Source organism: Haliotis rubra, unplaced genomic scaffold (genome assembly GCF_003918875.1).
Source record: "Haliotis rubra isolate DU_JTF1 unplaced genomic scaffold, ASM391887v1 Scf1594, whole genome shotgun sequence".
Taxonomy (NCBI): domain Eukaryota; kingdom Metazoa; phylum Mollusca; class Gastropoda; order Lepetellida; family Haliotidae; genus Haliotis; species Haliotis rubra.
Window position 1 is genome coordinate 78358 of NW_025765552.1, and position 23682 is coordinate 102039.

Below are 23682 nucleotides of genomic sequence, written 5' to 3' on the forward strand. Positions count from 1 at the left end.
CGTTATGTTACTCTCGTTATGTTACGTCTCATAGTCTACAGTGGCAGTTCGATATATGATGGTCTTTGAAAGTCTTTGAACGACAGAATCAACGAGTTTGGCGTATTGTGACAGCGAATAGTCGTTAAACTCACGTGATACTGATATATATTATACCTGTTATATGTTTCAGTTCCTTTTACATATCCAATACACATCAATACATATACAAACGGGAAAAGGTAACTGTGCATTACATAAAATTGCATAGAATAAATGTTATTTGAAAAACAATCCTAAGAGCACTTTGTATGACATTCGATGTCAAGTATCGCGCGTATTACAAAAGGTGTTTTAGTTGGAATTGTTTTGAATGTTGCCAATGCTATTTACGTACTTGCTTTCAAGGCCACTCTTGTGAAATTCATTATGTTTACATGTAATGTGATGACTGAACGATTCATGTTGCTTTCTCTTGTCAGGTTGGTAGCCAAGATGTGTTGGTCCTGGATGGGACCGCTTGTGGTCTGTGCCACTCTGACCCTCTCGGGTAGGAACTGTATTCACGTCATGCGAGATAGGAGTTAATATCTGCTTCGTAGTTTTTGACTTGATTCATATGAAAATACAAAGCTATCCCATAAGCTTATTATATATTATATTCTAATATATATACGGATAAAGGAATAACAATCAGTGGTATTGTTCAAGAGGATGTGCATGTTTTAACAGATGCTGAGTGTCACTGTAACACCACTACTGCCTGTGCCGTGTTCCCCTCTACTCCCTGTAGCCAGGTCGATGATCCAGACAGTTGTCAGGAAGGATGGTACGGTTCCTACTGTCAGAAACGTGAGTATGAAGTAAAGGATATGAGTATTATCATGACATATCACAAATATTTGGTTACTTCTTTTGTGAATCTGGTTCTGTATTCACATTTTCAGAAAACATTGCTTTGCGGAGATCTTGCAACCAGAGCAGTAGTTACGTTCACGAAATATTTGGTGCAGATGTGGCTGTTGATGGCAGGACCACAACGCATTTAAGTAGACCAGATGCCGATAGCTCACAATGGACATGTACTCATACAAAGAATGAGACAAATCCCACCTGGACTGTGAACCTGAACACTTCAGTTCCAGAGAAGATACAACACATCAGACTCTACCTACGTGACGGCTGTGAGTTCACACACATAGACAACGTACAGGTGGTATTATAAGATGCTGCAAGGAATTAACCATGATTATTTATATCGTTTGGGGTTGAATTATGTTGAATGTTTTTATCACAAGTGTTCTGATCAAACGCACAAATCATATAATATGTGGTGGATTGGTATTGCCTTCCAATGACTGACCTATTTAAACGGCAGGAATCTCAAATGGCAAGTGAATCATGTCAGCATATAAGACGACAAGGATTAAATACTATTTGATCGTATAGCTCAGATACAAGTAATAACAATGAATTACTGATCGTGATAAGTTATGAGCGATTTCCCATTTATTCTCCGCTATATATGTATATGGATAATGATACGTTTTTCATATGTAATTGTTCAGTTAAATTTACTTTTGTTGAAATTATCGAAATCTACCCTGTGATACAAAGCTCATTTAATCAGTCATGTATATAGTAGTGTAAACACTGAAACATCGTCAGCCTCCTGACGCCTTGTTTTGTCAAATCCAACAGAACCAGAATTTATTGGATTCATGATGCATATGAGGCTCCCCATCTGCCACCGAGTATAAACATCGGATATCCAGCATGCAAACACCAGGGATACAATGGTTATATACTACAGTAAACACGGCATAAATAGCTATATTAGTCTACCAAATATACTATCAGGCTGTTTCGGGTCTAAACAAAAATTTGGAGAGACATATGGAATTTAGAGGTCGACATCACCAGATTGCCCCATGAACCAACGCCCTTTGGCACAAAACTCTAGGCAAATATACAATCACATAAATTTCAAGATTCGAAGGCAAAATATCATATGCCGCTGAAAAAGTATCAAACAAAACAATTTTCTAGCACGGGGTAAGACATGATTAGCCGATTGACAGAACCGAGTCTATTCTACCACAGGTCTAGGTGAAGTTAGGGTCGAAGTCGTGTGTTGGTCAAAAGGAACAAGGTTCCAGGCTCCTTTGTCCTCAACGACCAGAATCCATTCCTCCACAGACACAGGGGTGCAAACCACGGCAAACAGGTTGCCCAATTCGGTCGCCTTTTACAACCAGCAATGGGGTGCTGTGGACACATTTTGACCCGGGTCCACACGGGGGGAAAGAGCTATTAGTGTTACCAACCACCCACCACGGGGAGTTTGCTCTTCATGGGTGCCAGGAATCTACGAACTAAGTATGCGAGTCTTGCAATGTATATGGTTTAATCATTTAAAGAGTGCTTTATGACAAGTGATGACAATCTGCTGATAGAAGCGATAGTTCGTGCTCCCCTGCACTCGATGGGTGACTGAGTGAGCAATTGCTTTTACATGTAACATTTTAGAAATATATGTATGCGATGTATTCAACTGATTACAAAGTTCATTCCCTAATGCATGACAGTTGTTTGTTGTAGCAGAATGATCTTTGATTTGCTACCGTTTATTAAGCTTGGTGGGAATCACCTTTTACTGAAGATAGTCACCAGAGTTTTACTAGTGAGCAATAGTCCAGTATCAGTGTATGTGATCTCATCTGTGTGTTAATAAGATAACTTTGCAATAAATAACACCTTCATTTTAAACATTGTGGAATCCTCGATATGCTTTCATCTAAAGCTGCTGAACCTGAGAGTGTTATTTTAAAGAAATATAACTGTAAGCTTCGGAATTTTACATTTGTATTAACCGGTGTTAACATAGACATCGGTCAGCTGAGCAGGATTCTCCATCATTTGTTTGTTCCTTCTGTACAGATCTGGACAGAAACATCGGCATGGAGATATTTGTGGGCAGCCAGATGTGCTACAACTGGTCATCAACTGAACATCCTCCTCCTATAGCTAACGTCACCTGCCGCCAGCCACTGACAGGAACCACAGTAACTATACGGATACCTGGTCCACAGGAAATACTTACTTTGTGTGAAGTGCAGATATTTGGTATGTTTACAAATAGCGTATTACTGAAGTGTAATGGTAGTGATGGGGATGCTTTGTTTCAACATTTCAACATGCGAAACCGATTTCCATACAAGTCAGTAGTTACTTCCTGCACTTAACGCTGATGAACGTCGACCAAATATTGTTTACTGTTTGCATCTTTTTTTTTCAATATGGATCAAATTATGATGACAATTGTTTAACCATGTTCAGTTTGCAGTGATGGTTGGTTTTCTGAAGATTGTGACAAACAGTGCCGGTGCCTTAACAGTACTGATGTATGTGACAAGATCACTGGTCACTGTTCTAGTGGATGTTTCCCGGGATATACTGGTGCCGACTGCCAAACAGGCAAGAGATGAAAGAGTTAGCATTGATGATGAATGTTATGCTTTATGTGCATGTTTCCACTTTGTATGAGAAACTAAATGAACACGAGAGAGAAACCACCGTTTGCCAAAGTTTGACTGAATTACCAAATTATTGCAGATCCATTGCAGATTATTTGAAGCAATATAACAACACACATGTGTAACAGGGAATATTTGTTTGTTACTTTGGGCCTCACCGAGCAATACTTCAGCTATTTGACCTGAGAAACAAACAACAGTGATTGCAATCAACACAGTTATGAAATTGACTACCGGTCCATTTCGGTGCCTCTCACAACCAACATAGATATAATGGTGACCTATTCTAAGCTTGAATACCCACATAATAGTAATAATCCTTCACACTTGCAGGTTTAGTGATTGAGTGAGTCAGTTAAGATTTAAAGTCACCAAAACTAGTTCCAAATTCATAATGCATACATACAATATATAAAACCCTGTCAATGAAGGACAGTAAAATAACTAGATTATCACAAAACTAGCTAGCACATATCGTTAAAGTAGAAAACTACAATGAAAACAAAAACGGGCTATTGATCGCCAACAACTGAAGGTAGATCACCATACTAGGAACCTTGGGGACTTACACAGTACTTTTGCTACATTCATGGACCTGCAGGTTTAGTATATTGTTAGTTTACATATATCCCCTAATTTGGTGATATATATGTTCATAGGAATTGCACTAAGTGTATATGTATTAGCTAGGTTTAATTCTGTGAAACGTACAGACAGACGACATAATAGTGGTGTAGCATTAACCATAATCATTAACTTTATAATTAGGGGGACAAATATTTACGCCACTGTGTTTAGTGACTAGTATTCCATCATGAGAATGTCCATGAAGCAATGTTACATGTTAATTTACACCTTGGATCATTCAATCATTTGCAAGTTTGTCAGCTGGCTTCATGATATGCAACATAGGAGGAACCATGTTGCATTATGCCTGTCCAGGTAAACATGCACTAATAATTCTACCAAACATTAAACCCACAGTATAAGACCAACCTGACCTCGGTGATTGAATTTTGTTGGCACATCAACATTTTTTTCAATTTTAAACGTTGATACATAAACGTTGAGTCAACATCAGTTCGTAAAAAAAAATCGAAGTAGTGATGAACAAACTTACATCTCCAAAACAGAGTGGAGATAGCATACCATGCATTATCAAGGATGATAGTGGGCTTAACACAGAGCCTTGTTCATCTGATGATGACTTGGTACATAGTAAAAATTGCTAACAGTTTAAATGCCCAGCTTGGATCTTTTGTTTTTGTAACCACAAATACTTAAACTGGCCTGTCTTTAGAGAAAATTGTAACTTAATTATGTGAGTGAGTGAGTTAGAATTTTACAAAGCGTCCGCAATATTGGCGCAACTGGCCATTGGGCTTAGGCAACCTAGCGTCGTTACCTACTAATCATTGCCGTTCCCCATTGTCAGGGGTGATGGTAGCTCAGACTCTCCACTTGCTTGGTCCGTTGCAGGGCCTAGATTTACATTCACATTAACTTACGACTATCTTAGCGCTAAAAGAGCTTCGAAAATCTAGGCACATGATGATAAGTGTAGGAGTAAGGGGTCGGGCGACCGTGACTCCTAACTAACCGCATTATATTCGTGTACAGGCACATAATACACACTTTGCTGGTCTTTCTTCGGTTTCCACCGAGAGCTCATACATACAAGCAGAGCCTCAGGAACTCTCGACTGTCCCCGAAGGAGGACGGCAGCGCCGAGGATAGATAATTTTGAAGAGTGAAGGTGCAAAGAGTATAGTTACAAGGACGCTGAAGTTCCAAATTCCAAATGTGTAAAAGAAGTGCATAATAAGAGTTCAAATACCGAATGCCGGGTGCCGAGTGCCGAGTGCCGAATATGCAAAAGAAAAAAACCGAATATGAAAAAAAATTCCGATGTGAACAAAAATTCAGATTCGGTATTCGAATCCCGAACGTGAAATTTTTTTTGAGATTCGGATTCATTGCTCATTCAAAGATAAACGCAACACCAATTTATAAACCTATCTCCGATTTTCTCTGCTGTAAACTAGGTTCCTTCCAGAATCGGGTAGACCTCTGCCGTGACTTTGCATCGATCATTTCTAGACCGATGTTTTGAAGAACACGTTTCGAAACATCATATCAAGTTAAATTTCGACCATTTCATAACCTAGGTATTGAAATGGTTGTTATTAAACCTGATATGAGATTTTGAAATGAACAATTAAAGGAATCCATGTCTTGCTATCACTGATCGTAAAATGTCACATTACTGAAAACTTCCAATGTACAGTTGCGATAGCTGGTTTCGAACCCGCTACCCTTTGCTCTTTAGCCTGGCGGTTTCATCCACTTGGCTACGAAGGATCGCTGTGAAGGAGGAGATTGTTTGTCAGTATGAACCATGTGTTCCTCACAAGACGGGTACTGACAGGTTCCTCACAGCCAGTTGACACCGGCTGTTCCATCATTTGCGGGCTGTTCCATCAATGTTGTTCTGCTCAGTACATGCACAAATTGAAAATAATACATATTTGTGTTTTACATTCATGACGGTTCATAAGTCGGATAAAACACTCCCCCCTCGGCCTTGGTCGGGATTGTCAAACCCTCGAGAGCAGCAGGGACGGATCAGCAGGGACGGAGCTTGTAAAACCTCGGGCTTCGCTCTCGGTTTTACAAGCTCCGTCCCTGCTGCTCTCAGGTTTTACAATCCCGACCAAGACCTCGGAGTCATGTTTTATCCTTTACTTCTATACTCACATAGGTTTACGCTGTCTTAGTCTACCTCTCTAAATACAACTTTAACACAACACAAGATCGTACCACACAGGATAACTGAGTGACGTGGATTGGCTTCCGAGAATGTTGAGCTCCTACAGTTCGTTTGAGTTCAAATGAGATCAATGAATGATTAAATAACTAAAACCTCTGTACCCAACAGGGTATGAAATCTGACGTTTTATGAACAATCACGGAAAAAAAATGTTTAAAAAACTATCATGTGATATTGTTCTGTTTCACACTTCACACCGAGGGGTGACAAACGACTGGTGGAACTCAACTGTAGTCCCAAACATATATTTATAAATGGTTGGAGCCTGACTTGATCTTGATCACATGTTTCAACATATCGTTTGGATTCATTAACAAATGTATCTGACCTTGCACTCATGTGTGTCGTAACTGGCCTCCCCTCCGATGACTCCCCTTTCCACTGATTTGTTACCCGTGAGTTTCGGAATCTTCCTCTGACGACCTTGTCGTGTCCTTGCCTCGCGAAAGCTATGGCAAAGATCCCGTCTCTGTGTTTATCTTTCTCTAATCCCGACTCTGTCTCCTTTCCGTGTTTAACCGTTCTAAGTCATGAGCCAAAGGTTATCAGTTCTGAGTCAGACTGCAAATCTAAATACTGAATCTTATTGTTCAGTTCATAATAATAATACATGCATCCCATATACAGTGATTTCGTTCAAACCTGTAAAGTAAGTGTACTTGTTCACCTCAGTAATTAAAAATAATTATGTAAGATGCTATGTTACAGCCTGAGATCAAATCTGTTAATATTTTTCACTGATTCATCCACACAATATTCATGCAATGTAAGCACGTTGATGGCACATAAACATCGCCGTTATTTAAATGAAAACCTCGATATTTGGAATTAAATGAAGACAAAATGAATTTGTTGTTTACGATATGTATTTGTTTGTGCAGAATGCCCTGATGGTTTCTATGGCATCAACTGCTCCTCCAGGTGTGGAAACTGTCTTGAAGGTGCCAATTGTACCAAGACCACTGGAACATGTCTTTTAGGATGTGCAGCAGGATAGATGACGGACACATGTCAACAAGGTGAGGCAGAAACATGATGATCGAGAAAGACGCATTTCTGTACAATGTCACTGAAGATTTGCAAATGTTTGTTTGCAGCATGTAAACATAGCTACCTTGGTAGGAAGCATCTTGAAAGATGTGCAACAGTGTGAGGCAGCTCTAGGACAGTTTTGATAAATGGCTTTTGATAGGTTTTTGATATAATAGCCCTGTCTACGTGTTACAGGTGTCAGTGACGTGCTAAATGACACCCTTTGAAACGCAGATGTTCAAGTCCACTATTTCAGTGTGTGTCTTCTCTTGCCATGACAGGTCATGCTACAAGGGACCAGCAATTATTCCTTCCTCTTACGTGGTACCTTCCAAATAGAGCTATTAGTTTTAGGTTTCCACGCTAGTTTTAATTCTAATTTTGATATTCTCGTTGTTTTACTGTCCTTCGTGGACAGGTTTTTATAATATACATTTATTTCATTTTAATGTCAAATATGTTCTCGTCACGATATGGCTGAAATGTTGCCGATATGACGTTAAATATTAACTCACTCAATCACTATTATGTCCATTTCTGTAATTATTTGATTACACTGCCTATCTAATTTTGAATTCGTACTGACGTTTCTTTTGCTGCTGAGTGTGTCTGGCCTCAATCATGTATCCCGTTGCACACCTTCCATGACATGTTAAATATTAACTCACTCACTCACTCACTCACTTATGTGGTTCCTACGTGGTTGTGTGTAAGACATACGTTTGTGCAGTGGACTATTTGTAATTTATTATATATTTCCAGTGACCAAGATGTGAATATTTCACAATAAATCATGTCAGAGAAAATATCATGATTCTCGAGGATTATGTGGAAAATGAAATTAACAAGTAAAGAAATAATGTTTACTATCACATTTTGAAGAAACCAATTAGATATCTATTTGCACATTCGGTGAATTATAATGTGACCATATTGTTTTTCTTTTAGAGGCAAAATGTAAATATTCTGCTTTTGATCCATACAAGGCTAAATCCAACGACAGCAGGTAGTGTGTGTACGAATTGTCGGAACTGTGGTGATGAAAGAATGTTCTGTTTTTATGCATATTGGCTCAAGGAGTATTCTCGGTCGTACCGGCATTTCGTATGGACAGGATTAACAAATGACGTTTGTGTGCTTACAGCATGTCCAGATGGTTCCTATGGTATCAACTGCGCCTCCCAGTGTAGAAACTGTCTCCATGGTGAACCTGACATATGAGTCATATGAGTAAATTTCAACAGCATGCGACAAACATGCTTTCTGAATGACACCTTGTGGCAAATATTTTGAATTCCTCATGGAACTCTTAAATGGATTTTATTTCAGCCGGATACATCCATTATTATTGTAATGTCAAATGTGGTTAATAGATGCTTTATGAAATCTTTAATTTTGCGATTGATGAGTTTCATTCAAGGCAGCAAATCAGAGAAGGTATTGGACAATTACAGGATCAAACAGTAATGTGAAAACCGAAACGAATTAATCCATTTTAGATCATCCAGTTCCACTATTTGAAAAAGCTGTTTATAATCACTTTCCTCTAAGGTGTCCGTGACATAAAAAATGAGCATGAATGGATCATACTAGGGAAACTGGCATGATTCTCCAGAGTATGAGTGATGGGAGTGGTGAACCATGCAAATGTTATTAAACCAAGTATCAGTATGAAGCATGAACGTTAAAAGCTAATAATTTATGGTCAGGATTATTAAACAAAGTACATATTCATGTTAATACACTCGCAAGACTAACAGTTGATCATAGGCTAACGCACAGCCCTATGTCTACAACGTGAGTATTGGGTGCCTTTCCACTAACCGATCGTGGCCCTACGCCAATCGTAAACCCATAAAATCCCAATCTTAGAGGCTTGCGGGTATCTCCAAGTATGGATTTTGTCTCACGTTTCAGGTGTGACAAGATAAACGGAACATATCATGGAGGTTGTGCAGCAGGTATAAATGAATGAAGACATATATATATATACTGCTTTGGGACAGTTTTATGCCTCCATGTTAAAACATATGCTACGGAAATACAGAATGTGACAGAATGTTTTTATGTAATCCTGTTTGCAAGATGGGCCATGCTATTTCTTGAATTTTGTGTTTGCAGAATGTCCAGATGGTTCCTATGGTATCAACTGTACCTCCCGATGTGGAAATTGCCTCAATGGTGTCAGCTGTAACAAGATCACAGGAGCCTGTACTGGAGGATGTGCAGCAGGATGGGTGAATGGCGACACGAAGTTATGTCGGAAGCGTGAGTAATTGAGGACGACCTGTAAAAGTTTTGGTACATTGATGTGCTTTTCTTCAAAGCTCAAAGCCCATGGGGTAAGGATGGCGAGCCGTCCAGGGCTCAACGCCAGTAAGCCAAAGGTTCCTGGATCGATCACCACTTGTGAACGGGTGTAAAAACCTTGGACCTAACATTACTTGCAGGTCCTTTCAATGTTTTCACAACTGCCCGTTTTCACTCAACCTGTGCGCTTAAAAGCCGATGGTAGATGACCAGATGATGGGCAAACGAACACGTGCAGGAACCTAGTTGGGAGTATAGTAACGTGCAGTACCATTTCACAAAATCCTGTTACGTTGTGTCCCAGTCCACCCATCTGCAAATGGGTAGCTTGTGAGGATGAGGCTGTGTGATAACTCGCTGCACCTAACAGGTAAAAGAAAAAAAAGACATCCGTTGATCAAGGAAACACTCCAGCGCCTTGAGCATGTACTAGTTGCGTGGATATGTACGCTATGTAAATATCATATAACATACAAATAAATGATCAATAACGTAAACGCATTCTTTGCTTCGTTTTGTATCATAAAACAGTTATCAAATACTGTACATGTATATGTTATCAAACATTCGTGTTCGGTTTCCTTTACAAAAATCGTGTACATTTCTGTTTCCTATGGTATTTCTGTATTTGAAGAGGAAAACAGTACGGTTAGTCCATGTTTTGAGCATGTGTGTGGGTATTTGCAGCATGTCAAGATGGTTTCTATGGTACCAACTGTGCTTCTCTGTGTGGAAACTGTTTTAATAGTGTTAGCTGTGACAAGAAAACCGGAACATGTCCTACAGGATGTGCAGCAGGATCGGTCAATGACGACACAAAGTTATGTCAACAAGGTAAGTACTGATGTCGTCCTGTGGCAATTGCGAACATTGACTCTATTTTTCTACAACGTTTAAACTCGACGTTGATTCAGTATGCAGCTATGTACAGAATGTAAAACTGGCTAGCAGGTATCTCCAAGTGTGGATGTTGTCTCACGTTTAAGTTGTGGCAAGATAAACGGAACATATCATGGAGGTTGTGCAGCAGGTATAGATGAATGAAGACATATATATACTGCTTTGGGACAGTTTTATGCCACCATGTTAAAACATATGCTACGGAAATACAATTGTGACAGAGTCATTTTATGTAATCTTGTTTGCAAGATGGGCCATTTTTTCCCCTGAATTATGTGTTTATAGAATGTGCAGATGGTTCCTATGGTATCAACTGTACCTCCCCGTGTCGAAACTGTCTTGATGGTGTCAGCTGTAACAAGATCACAGGAGCCTGTTCTGGAGGATGTGCAGCAGGATGGATGAATGGCGACACAATGTTATGTCAGAAGCGTGAGTAATTGAGGTCGACCTGTGGAAGTTTTGGTACATTGATGTGTTTGTCTTCAAAGCTCAAAGCCCCTGGGGGGCAAAGGTGGGCGAGCCGTCCAGGGCTCAACGCCAGTAAGCGAAAAGTGCCTGGATCGACTTGTAGGCCCTTTCAGTGCTGTCACAGCCGCTCGTGTGCAGTGCTCAACCTGTGGGCTTAAAAGAACCCACTCATCCGATGGTAGGTGACCAGGTGGTGAGCACATGAACACGTGCAGACACCTAGTTGTGGGTATAGTAACGTGCAGTACCATTGGACAAAATCCTGTTACGTTGTGTCCCAGTCCACCCATCTGCAAATGGGTAGCTTGTGAGGATGAGGCTGTGTGATAACTCGTTGCACCTAACAGGTAAAAGAAAAAAAAAAGACATCCGTTGATCAAGGAAACACTCCAGCGCCTTGAGCATGTACTAGTTGCGTGAAAATGTGCGCTTTGTAAATATCATATAACATAAAGATAAATGATCAATAACGTAAACGCATTCTTTGCTTCGTTTTGTATCATAAAACAGTTATCAAATACTGTACATGTATATGTTATCAAACATTCGTGTTCGGTTTCCTTTTCAACAACCGTGTACAATTCTGTTTCCTATGGAATTTCTGTATTTGAAGAGGAAAACAGTACGGTTAGTCCATGTTTTGAGCATGTGTGTGGGTATTTGCAGCATGTCAAGATGGTTTCTATGGTACCAACTGTGCTTCTCTGTGTGGAAACTGTTTTAATAGTGTTAGCTGTGACAAGAAAACCGGAACATGTCCTACAGGATGTGCAGCAGGATGGGTCAATGACGGCACATGCTTACAACGTGAGTACTGATGATGTCCATTGAATATTTACAAAGATACCTTTACACAAAAGGTTAATGAACCAAAATTCGCCTCCACACCTGTTCCAGTTAGTAACTTTGGTCATGTTAGTCACAACATTCACTGGTCAATGACGCACTTGATACTTTCTGCATGTCAGTTTCATGTGGGTTTGCCAATATGGATTCAAACCATGATCTTATGGACACTAAATATACAGATGTTGTAATTCATCGATACCGGTAATGTTAGTTGCATTTGATTTTTTCATATATATTCACACATGGCGTGCCAAAGGAAAGTAAAATGGGAACAAACTGAATTATGTTTGTGCATGTCATTGATTACCAACTTTTCAGTTGGAAAATAATTCCTATTGCAAACATAGGCTACCAATTGCTTTACATGCTACGGTCACATGGCAGGAACACTACTGTACGATGTCAAGCAACAAACACATACTATTTATGCAAATAACTATTTTTTTATCACAGCTTGTGCTTTCAGGTATTGTCGATGTACTACTCATGTCAGAACTACTTGTCTTTTATCCTAAATATATTCTGATTCATCGGGTGATCAAACAAGATTAATCTCTGATGGGGTACTTTTGATCATCTGTCTGCATCGTTTATGTGTTGTAGACCATTCTCACATTTGTCTGATTCAGTGACCCCCTCAGATGAGGGATTCAACTGGGGAGTGCCAGCATCAGCAATCCCTTCTGTGCTGCTGATCGTCACAGTGATTGGTGCAGCCATTTACATCAGACGGTAGTATTATTTGCAGCCTTCGTTGAATAGAACCACAGGTTTTCATACCTTTAATGACAGCTCTTTACTTCCGCCAATTTCATAGATTCTACGGCACCTGCCCCACACTGCTCTTATCACATTGTGTAATATAATTGTGCATAAAACAATTGGCTCCTTCTTTTAATAAAGTCACCGGTGCTTTAACTTGACAGTGAATAACAGGTATCGATCTGTCGCTTCTGTTTGTGGAGGATTCGGTTCCTATAGCAGAGAAGTGTCGTTTGTATGTCTTCATATTCTGGTAGAAAGTTTACATATCACTTATAAATATGAGGAAATCATGAGGTGATCATGTTAACAACCATTGGGCGGAAATGTATCCAGTATACGGGATGTTTTTAGTGGTCAGATACGTTTTAAATAGTTGACCTCCACAACATCTTACACATTTGTTGCCTACCTCTCTCATTATTTTAGACATGAGACATTATCACGATAAGTGTCTGTTCACCTTATGAAGTAGCCATATTTTGTGGCTTCAGATTACTGAAACAACTGGAAAGTATGAAGAACAAGACGTCAGAGGAACACTATGTGACACTTGATGAGACGACAAAGGTTCCTGCAACAGAAAGTACATACGAACAAATCGGCACTGTGACGCCTTACTACAACACTGTTGACCATCTTCAGGATGAAACTGGATAAGAGGACAACAGTTCCAGCAACAGAAGAATGCATGCGAACAATTTGACACTGCACAGTATCATGCTCATAGATCATGGTCAGGGTGGAATGAAATGCCACACAACAGACACTGTCTGCCTGTCTTTGGCAGATGAGATGTGAAGATATTTAAATACAACTGCCAATAGGTGTTTCTGTTCCCTTGATGATCTTTAATTTTTTTCCGATTCTTACGAGCTTGTGAAACAAAGTGAATACCATGTCAATAATGTAATCTGACACGTACCCACCGTTTATCCAACGTAGCCACCGGTTCAGCGACGAAATCCAGATATCTGTCCTATGCTAATAACGGTGATATTCTTCTGTGACCATGAATTTGTCTTGAATTTGCTTTCAGACTCACATATCAGTTTGCTCTCTATTATGCCCTTTCCTTCCTGTACTTTTGTGAAGACGTGATACTAATTCACCATCAGTCCGTTGCAGCCTTGAAAGCTTTGTGGAGTCGCGGTAGTAAATAGCTTTATTTCAGTTCAATTTTTGTATTGTAAGACTTTTTATTATTAAAGTATTAAGCACTGATGTATTGCTTTGAGGGTAACTGTGGTGGAATACGTTTATGGAGACGGGTGCTAATTGTGTCACAGATGCTAAAGCGTCTGGGATCCTTCTGGAGTTGAAGTCACCCCCCCCATGCTGTGTACAAGATGTCCGCATTCACAGGTTCAGACTTATAGGCCAGGCATTTCATCTTAAACAAACTCGCCAATGGTTTGATTGTGAAATCAATATTGAATGTTTAGCTTTTCCACATTTAACGATAGACCGAATGTCGGAATTGCTACGGTTGTAAATAATAATATTGTTATAGGCAATATATATTCATTCGACCTGTATCCAGTATTTCTGGTGCTTTTTGAGAGAAGACAATGACACCACTTGACACCAGAAGACGAAAACCTGATAATCTAAAAAAGAAATACAGGCCAACAAGCAGCCGTGTTATCATGTCTGATAATTGTCCAAGTAAAATACGATGTACATCATCATTCCTCATCCTTTTAATATGTTCTAGCTAGCTTTACTCAAAATTCAAGTGTTATATATAGCATTAATACAGAGGGTATATTGGACACATTCCCCATTTACAATAATGTATTTTATTTCCGCCTTAAATGACCTCTCATGTGCACGTATATGTTCCGTTTCTAGTTTATTAATACCCCATATTCACCATTATATAATAGGAAAGGTTCACACATGGATAAGACCACACACATTGCATGTAATGTGTGTTTTTCGTGAACAAAACGCCCAACTGGCATGTATTATACTAACCTGCTATTACTATAATATGGTGCTGTTATGGGATAAGACTCTGCGACTTGTAATTACAAGTGAGCCAGAGGTTTTTGAAGAAGGTGAGTATATACTTGTAGCCTACTACCTCTGGGTTCTTTTAACTGCCGGCTAAATTTTGCTACAATCGCCAGCGGCTGAATGGATGGTGTAAATCCAGCTAGGGTCCATGCAGGTAGCAAAAGCTACCCATGGTTCCTAGTATGGTGATCTACCTTCAGTTGTTGGTGATCAATAGCCCATTTTTATATTGTATTGTCCAAATATAATTTCTACTTTTAAAGATATATGCTAACTATTTTACCTAAATTGTGATAACCTAGTAATTTTACTGTCCTTCGTTGGCAGGGTTTCATATATTATATGTATGCATTATGAAATTAGAATTAGTTTTAGTCACGATATGGCTGAAATATTGCCGATGTGACTTTAAATCTTAACTCACTCACTCACTCACTACCTCTTAAATAAATGTTGTATTTGGGATTACAAGTTCTCAGTAAAGGTAGCAGTACCTTTGAGGGTTGAGTACCATGTGGAATATCGAACAAATACTGACAGGTTGAGGCACCTAATGTCCAGCACACCAGGTCAGCAATCCAGCCCACTATATCGTCAATGCTTTCATAGAAATGGAAGTCGGACAAAGTTGAACACATTTGGTGCCAGATCCTTCAACCACTCTGCTGCTGTACTATGGCACACTCTTTCCACACATCTGTTAAATAATCATTGACAATTCTTCAGCTTTTTTCCGTGCACCTAAGGCATGCCCGGTGGAGTTCAGCGCCATATAAATGTCTTTATTAGTAGTTATAGTAGTGGGGCGGTGGGGTAGCCTAATGGTTAAAGCGTTGGGTCGTCACGCCGAAGACCCGGGTTCGAATCCCCACATGGGTACAATGTGTGAAGCCCATTTCTGGTGTCCCCCCGCCGTGATATTGATGGAATATTGCTAAAAGCTGCGTAAAACCAAACTCAGTCAGTCAGTCAGTTATAGTAGTAGTAACATACACGCTCTCACAAGCGTAAACTCGTACGGCTCCCATGTTCGAGAGGTAGGAATAGAAATGCCTTTCCGAAAATGATCAATTATATCATATATTACATTGGGGCTACACAATCTCTCTCATAGGAGCTATTCACACTTGTCAGAGGAGCACACAAAGAACATGAAAACGTCAATACACAGGCATGTCTGTATGCCAACAATGTGCTGGTATTTCGATGTGCACATCAAAAGGCTACCTAGTAAAGAGTGTGTAAATGGTAACCCGATTTGTATTCAGTCAGTTCGTGTTTCACGGCTGGCGATGAAACCGGGACATAAAGACGCTCCTGTGAATGGTAACGATTTGGAAAGTAGAATGTTTACAACTTTACACATGTTAATTAGAGTGCTACAGATTCACGCTAAAAGATAAACGTGAAACCGCGACAATGTTATTCCAACCAATTGCTTCACCGTAGTGAGATATGTTTCACATCACATCTGACCTAACAGAAAGTCTGCGTTTCTGTGAGCAGATTCTTTTGTGTGTTAAATTATTACCTACACGTTTCAATCTTTAAGGTTAGGTTAGAATGTATGCAGACCCGTCAGTAATATAACAACTACTGAGTATGTTCATCTTTGGTGTTTGCACGATATAGAATCACACAATAGTGACATGTGATTCTCGATTGCTGTGTGTTAGTATTGTTATATATAATAATCGTAGCAGTAGTAGTTCTCGAAAATAGTGGGTGAGCGAGTGAGTTTAGTTTTACGCCGCTTTTAGCAATTTTCACACATTGTACACATGTGGCGATTCGAACCCGGAGTGACAAGTGAACACTTTTATCACTAGGTTATAACGCCACTCATTCAAGTAATTGACTAATAGCAACATTCCTTGTTGCAATAGCAGCAGCAAATGGGCTTCACAGATAGTCCATGTGGACAATCGAACCCGGGTTTTCGGCGTGACAAGCGAACGCTTTAACCACTAGGCTACCCCACCACCCCTTCTGGAAATTAACTAATAGCAGTGCTCGTTGTTGCAACTGTTACAACAACAGCAGCAAATGGGCTTCACACATTGTCCTTGTGGCGACTCGAAACTGGGTCTTCGGCGTGACAAGCGAGCGCTTTAACCACTAGGCTACCCCACCACCCCCTTCTAGAAATTAACCGATAGCAGTACTTGTTGTTGCAACTGTTACAACAACAGCAGCAAATGGGCTTCACACATTGTCCTTGTGGCGACTCGAAACTGGGTCTTCGGCGTGACAAGCGAGCGCTTTAACCACTAGGCTACCCCACCACCCCTTCTAGAAATTAACCGATAGCAGTGCTTGTTGTTGCAACTGTTACAACAACAGCAGCAAATGGGCTTCACACATTGTCCTTGTGGGGACTCGAAACTGGGTCTTCGGCGTGACAAGCGAGCGCTTTAACCACTAGAAATTAACCGATAGTGCTTTGTTGTTGCAACTACCCCACCAGCAAATGGGCTACCCCACCATCCCTTCTAAAAATTAACTAATAGCAATATTTGGTGATGCAACAGTAACAGCAGTAACAGTAGCAGAAGTAGTCGGTGTTGTAGTATATAGTGTGCTCAATGCAGAAAGATGTTGACGATTTTGAAGATAAAGTGTAGTTTATATTGGCAGGTGTGTTGATAGTTTCCAACAACAGTCCCGTGAAAAGAACATCAGTCCCTAATAACGGACTTACTTAAAGCTCCCCAATGTCATTGTTACTTCTTATGCAACGGCTCACTCTCCGTAGTAGCGGATGTAGTGAAAGGACTTCCCTGATATGCATAGATTTATGTTTTTTACAACTCTGTAGCCAATGATGAATGGTTTGATTCCCTTAAAACGATATATTGCAGAAAATAAGGCGTTTGAAATTTGGTTTAAAGAACGAATAAACTTTTGTTTTTTGTACTCTTTTATCCATTACATATGAAAGACGTGTAGTACACTTAAGCGGAACACCAAATTCATTCTTAAAATACTTGTGGTTAATTAATACCGAGCGATTAAAAGTTGCCAAAAAGCCGTCTGCTTCACTCTCGCCCGCCAACGAACCCACAAAGAGGTTACGTAACTCTGTCGCCAGAGCACTGCAGTGACCCGGAAGTGACGTTATGTGAGGAGAGACTTTAAGTTAGTTTTATATAAAATGTGTAACAAGCTCGTCATTTTGCTGATTTCTCGACGTCAACGAAGACATGCCGAATCGTTGCCCTGCCGTCAATTGCTCCCAGGGGTCGGGTGATGGTGTCACCATGCACAGCTTTCCACCGAACCCCGCAGTTCGTGCTAAATGGTTTATGTTGTGAGTGCGAAGCGAGCGTTGTGGAAGCCTGGAACGATATCCTACTTCATCAGATCATTTTACGGGAGTTAAAAAATCAAAACGACTTACTAGTTGTAGTCAAATATGTATATGATTGATGACCAAAAGGATTTTGCATGAGATAACTTGTAACATAACGATTTCTTCCTCGGAAGCGCGGTTGTGGTCGAAGTAACAATAAGTAGTATTGTATTGACACCCACCTCGCATCCACGAGAGAAATTGTTATGTTATAAGCTATGTTATGCAAAATCGTATTGGACATCAACCACATACATATTTTACTACCAAAAGAAAGTAGTTTTGATTTTGTAAGTGGGTGAAAACAAACCTAAACATCATTTATTCTCAGACTGGCGGATGTTCGCGACAGGGCACCGCCATTTTAAAAAATCCTGACGTCACGGGATAAATTTCGAGAATCAATGAGATTATGGTTTGTTTTCATCAAATTAGCAAATCAAAACTACTTTATACTCGTAGTTAAATATGTATTTGAATCATGACCGAAAGGATTTTGCATGACACAACTTGTAACATAACGGAAGCGAGGTGGGGGTCGACGTGACAATATAGTTGTATAGAACATTTGTAGAGACTGTCCTGCTGACATGTGTACAAGGTGCTCACGTGTTTCACTTGATTCACTTCCTGGTCGCCTGCACATATACTCCTGTACGGACAGGTAGCTGTGAGCTATTGGTGTAAGAGGTGAGGAGAAACACAGTTTTGCTCCAATCCGTTGTGTGAATGTGGAAGAAGCTCACGGGTTTGTTTCCGTATCTTCTGTTACAATTATAAATATGCAACCATAATGTAACATATGTTATGTTTGGGATTACACTTTCTTAGTAAATTACACATTCTAGTACTTTTGTTGGGATGAGTCCCATCCGGGATTCAAACCCACACCCTCAGAGTAAGGCACCTAATCACCAGCCCACAAATCAGCCGCCTAACCCGCTCAGCCACGGCGACTTCCAAATGGAAGTCGGACAACTGGTAGTCTAGACTGCGGATTACATTGTGTAATCATGCAACCATAATGATTAAGAAAAGCAAAATTGAATTTTAAAACAGTACATGCACGTGCATATAAATATGCATTGACTGTATTGCAAACGTTTCAAAGAGCATTCAGGCCAGTAATGCACACAATGTATAAATCATTTTGTCCTACTTGTGTTACTCATGTTACTTCCTGGTAGCCAATACATGTATGTCTGTCCATTGTATTTAACAATTGTGAGCTGCATATGAGTGAGATAAGTAGGGACAGTTTTCCTCATTTTGCTCTAATCCGTTGTGTGTATGATTGAGAAATCATTATTATAATAATACCAGTGTATTGGTGTTTGATCCAATATGTCGTAATGTCCTTATGCTATCGTATTACCAGCAGGCATTGCTAGATTGTGGCCATACAGCGTTAACTGTGCTTTTCTACGTTGTGATTAGTGAAAAAAACTAAATAGTAGTCCATGAACGCATTACTTGAAAAGAACTGCGATATGTATCATTCAAAAGGAACCAAGGAAACTAGATTTGTTTCAGTTTGATTTAGACTTATTCGTTCACTTAATATAACACTGTAACTTCTTTTTACTGTGCAGACCTTCCTGAAAGATCTTACTTTAAAACACAGTTTGAACCTGTTGTGGTAGGTTGTATAAAATTGTTCAATGCACTTGTTGCTAATACATTTCAAACTAGTTTAATGAAAACCACTTTCGATCCTCGAGGTCTGCCATAACATTGTCGAGTGTGCTTCATGTACTACCACTGTACCTGCCAATTATTTTCATTATAAAGAATTCCCATGACTGGGCCGGTTTGGCTTGTGCATGTCTGCGGTGCTATACAACAGAACATAAAGTTGTTTCAATGGAGTGCAAAGAAAGTTGACTGTACCGAACAAAAGTAAACATTATGTGTTGGACGTTCAGTCCTTCCATGAAATAAACGCATGGGGTAAATAGTATTATTCCCGAAAATACAGTCAAACACTAGCTCGATGTACTAGCTTGTTGTCTAGTCATGATTTTTTTATTCGTCAGTTTATGGTTGTGTCGAATCTCGGATAACTCATAGTATCGACGTAGGGTTGTTACGACGTAAATTGTAATAAAAACGCAAATTGTAATACTTGCAGCAAATTGTAATAAACTTGACGTAAATTGTAATAAAAACGTAAATTGTAATAAACATTGACGTAAATTGTAATACGCAAATTGTAATAAAAATTGACGTAAATTGTAATAATTTTCGTTGCGGTAAAATGTAATAAATATTTACGTAAATTGTAATAAAAGTTTTAATCACTCGTAAATACGCGGGTTGCATTTCATACATACAATAAGCTTGTTAGGGCGATAACTCAAGAAAGAAATCATGGATTTTGTTCAAATTTGGTACCAAGGTATATTGGCAAGATTCACCGACACCACTTGAATTTAGTGACCTTGAGGTCATTTTAAAGGTCACAGCGAAGGTGTAACAGTTTTGCACATGCCAAGCTTGGTAGCCGCGAACTTAGGAAAGAATTAGTAGATTTTGATCCAATTATATATCAAGTTGTATTGGCGGGAATCACCCTACACCAATTGAAACAAAATATGCAAAAAACATGTTGTATGTTGGTAAAAGTCAAACATAGATATTAAACTGCTCAAACTAGCAATTTTAAACTATAATCGCTTGTTCAAGTGACTCCCCCTTCATGTTACTGAAAGGGCTTGTTTTGGAGACAGTACCCACCCCCTTTCAGTTGACGTCATCATAAGGATATAACTCATCCTAAAGTTTTCACTTATTCATACATGGTGTCAAGGGTTCAAACTAAATGCTGAATGGTCACACAAGTGTCAGCTCTCAATATATTGTATATCTGGACACAATGTTTTTGAAAATTTAAAATGAGGGTGTCCTAAAAACAACAGTCCCCGTCTAAATGTAAATCAAGCAATCCAAATCTTTGAATGTTGATGATGACGGGAAGTCATCCAATACTATGCTGAACATATTTTATATGATACTATCTGAGGGTATACCATTATTCAAGAGATAGCGCAATAGTGCAGTTGTAAGGCGTCTGCCTATCACGCTGAAGGCCCTGTTTCGAGGAGGCACCGAGGTTCGGTTCCCGAGATGGGCACATTTGCGTAGTATCCTTGGACATGATACTTAGATCTACACTGTCTCAGTTCACCCAGCTGTAAAATGGGTACCCGTGAGTATGTGCTGGCAATGTGAGTGTTTAGTTCATTGCGCCTAACATGCAGCATGGCTGTACAGTCCCCAGGGAGTTGAAAAAGTATCGGAAACTACGATAGTGTCCTATGATCGGGGATAGTAATGTACGTAGAGCCGTGAGCAGGCAATGTGCCTGGATGTGAGCGCCATATAAGCGGACTATTACTATTACTAGATACCAAATGGGAGATCGTTTTCCATTTTCTGCAAATTTGCAAGAAACATAATACCCAAATGTTGTGATGACTAATATCTCGTTAACCACATTACCCACATGAAATTTTGGATATGACTTTGCTAATGATTCCTTCAAAATAAAATGGAAGCTTCTTTTCAAACATTGGGCAACGAGAATATAGTTAGTTTGAGTACTTTTTCAACGCCCCTCGTAACATACTTAAAAGAAATGAGAACGTCTAAGGAAAAAAGCATTTCGATCTCTGAATACTTCTGAGCTATTTAAATACAAAAAGCAAAGGAACAAAGTAAATAATCTGAAAAGAATAGCCAAGGGAAACTTTTATTCTAATTTTGATAACTATTTATCACCTCAGTCTACTCAATCAGATGGTTAGTACTTCATCGGGGCCCACTCCCCTTCTTGTCACTGATGATTCTGGGATACCTTCAGTTTTTACAGATTTGGATAAAGCTCAAACATTAAATGAATATATTGTATCTGTTTCAAATGTTACTGATGGCGGCAAGACTTTGCCACCTATTAGCCATGCTGTGTTAACAGTATAACAAATGTCATTAACACGTCACAATTTAATTCTGGACTCACAAAAGTCCAGAAACTCTCCGCACTGTGGGTACTTTCTGACAAGTGATTTGACCAAATTTAGCATGCAGTTGTTATGAATATATGCCAAGGATGAAAAAATGAAAAATATTTTTTGCGAAAACTTTAGATTTAAACTCGCTCGCCCAGGGGCCGGCCCATGGGCGAGAATGTTTAAGTTTGCTCAGAATTCATGTTTTGGAGATTGTAAATGAATGAGTGTATGTTTATAAGCATCAAGACACAAAATTCAACTCATTTTGACTTAATTCGACTAACTGAGGGCGATATTAAAAAATCTCGCCCATGGGCGAAAAATATGTTGGCCCATTGGCGAGAATGTTTAATTTCGTTCAGAATTCATGTTTTGGAGGTTGTAAATGAATGAGTGTATGTTTATAAGCATCATGACACAAATTTCAGCTCATTTTGACTTAATTCGACTAAGTTAGAACGATATTAAAACCTCTCGCCCATCAAATTATATATTCTGTGAGACATGAAATGAAAAATAGTGAAAAAAAAGATTTTTTGTAATGTTGCATTGCTGTACCTTTACCCGTCGGAGAAGTCCTTCTCAAAAGATATATATTCCGTTGTTTGGAGCAGGCCTATATGACTATTACGCCCCAGTGCTGCTAAACAACTCGTAGACCTTTAGTCTGACATAGACGCAGACCTTGCATGTTCAAGTTCACAACTGATAGGGGCCGAAAAAATTGAATCCGACATGAATGCAATATCTCATTGGGTTATTGTTTTCCTAAGTAAGTGGAGTGTCTTCTACAACATTGGAGACAAGTGTATCGCTGTCCTTCTGATATTCCCCCGAACGGAAGCTCTACCCATTTTAGGTACAATGTGCATGTTACAGAATAGTAGGGAATAGTCTTAAGACGTTTCAACTTTGACCAGGATTCTCCGAACTTGTAACAGTCGTTTGAGAGATCAAAAGAGAAAGGGGTAGTGCGCGATGTATCTGACGGACGTGTGTGGAGAACGTTTGAAGAATGTTACTGTATAAATACATAATTGAAATACCAGTTATGTTTAAAAAGTAACCTCAATCTGATAGCCAGAGAGATTATTGTGAAAGATCACAGTATTTATCTTCATAAACGGGCCAAGATAAAAGTACATGCCATTCATCCCCATATTATATCCCTTCTATAGACATGGGACATCGTTGTTACAGGTACGGCAAACACTTTCTTCTATAGGTATCTGCCGGTTTCACGCTACATACATGTATTCAGATTATTGGGAAAACTAGCGACGCAAGATCTCCTCCATCACACATATAATTGTATACATACCCAGTGATTAGTGATAGCGTTGAAGCAACTTATTAAAATTTACGACAGACATTATCAGCTCCAGTAGTACTGCCATACCTAGCATCGTATGTATTCCTCTCTTACATAAGGTGAAATATCACAGGGTTGTCATGGTAACGATAATTTGGCATACTATTTATTGTCTTACTCTTTAATCAGCGATTAGAATTTAAATCAGTTTTGAGGTCAGCATGTTAAGAGAAAAGAAGTTGTAACACGAAAAGTATTGTGATCGAATCTATTTGGCCTTTGTAAAAGCAAGTTTCAAGCAACTTAGATAAAAACCT

The 23682-nt window shown here is 39.4% G+C and overlaps 2 protein-coding genes and 2 long non-coding RNA genes across 4 annotated transcripts in view; 2 read left to right on the forward strand and 2 right to left on the reverse strand.

Annotated features, from left to right (window-relative positions):
* Positions 1-23682, forward strand: part of LOC124271282 (receptor-type tyrosine-protein phosphatase mu-like) — a 138102-nt gene that overhangs the window by 73793 nt on the left and 40627 nt on the right. The gene's annotated exons all lie outside the window — the stretch shown is intronic.
* LOC124271291 lies at positions 1085-20410 on the reverse strand. The gene is made up of 3 exons (XR_006897000.1): positions 20400-20410; positions 15687-15689; positions 1085-1161 (listed from the first exon to the last, which is right to left on the reverse strand). It is a non-coding gene; the product is annotated as an uncharacterized LOC124271291 (long non-coding RNA).
* On the reverse strand, positions 4009-8531 carry LOC124271287. The gene is made up of 3 exons (XR_006896996.1): positions 8520-8531; positions 5099-5103; positions 4009-4110 (listed from the first exon to the last, which is right to left on the reverse strand). It is a non-coding gene; the product is annotated as an uncharacterized LOC124271287 (long non-coding RNA).
* Positions 7310-23682, forward strand: part of LOC124271285 (multiple epidermal growth factor-like domains protein 10) — a 49981-nt gene continuing 33608 nt past the window's right edge. Inside the window, exon 1 of the mRNA XM_046706390.1 lies at positions 7310-7364. Coding sequence (XP_046562346.1) covers positions 7343-7364 — 22 coding nt within the window. The 5' untranslated portion in view covers positions 7310-7342. The remainder of the gene's footprint in view (positions 7365-23682) is intronic.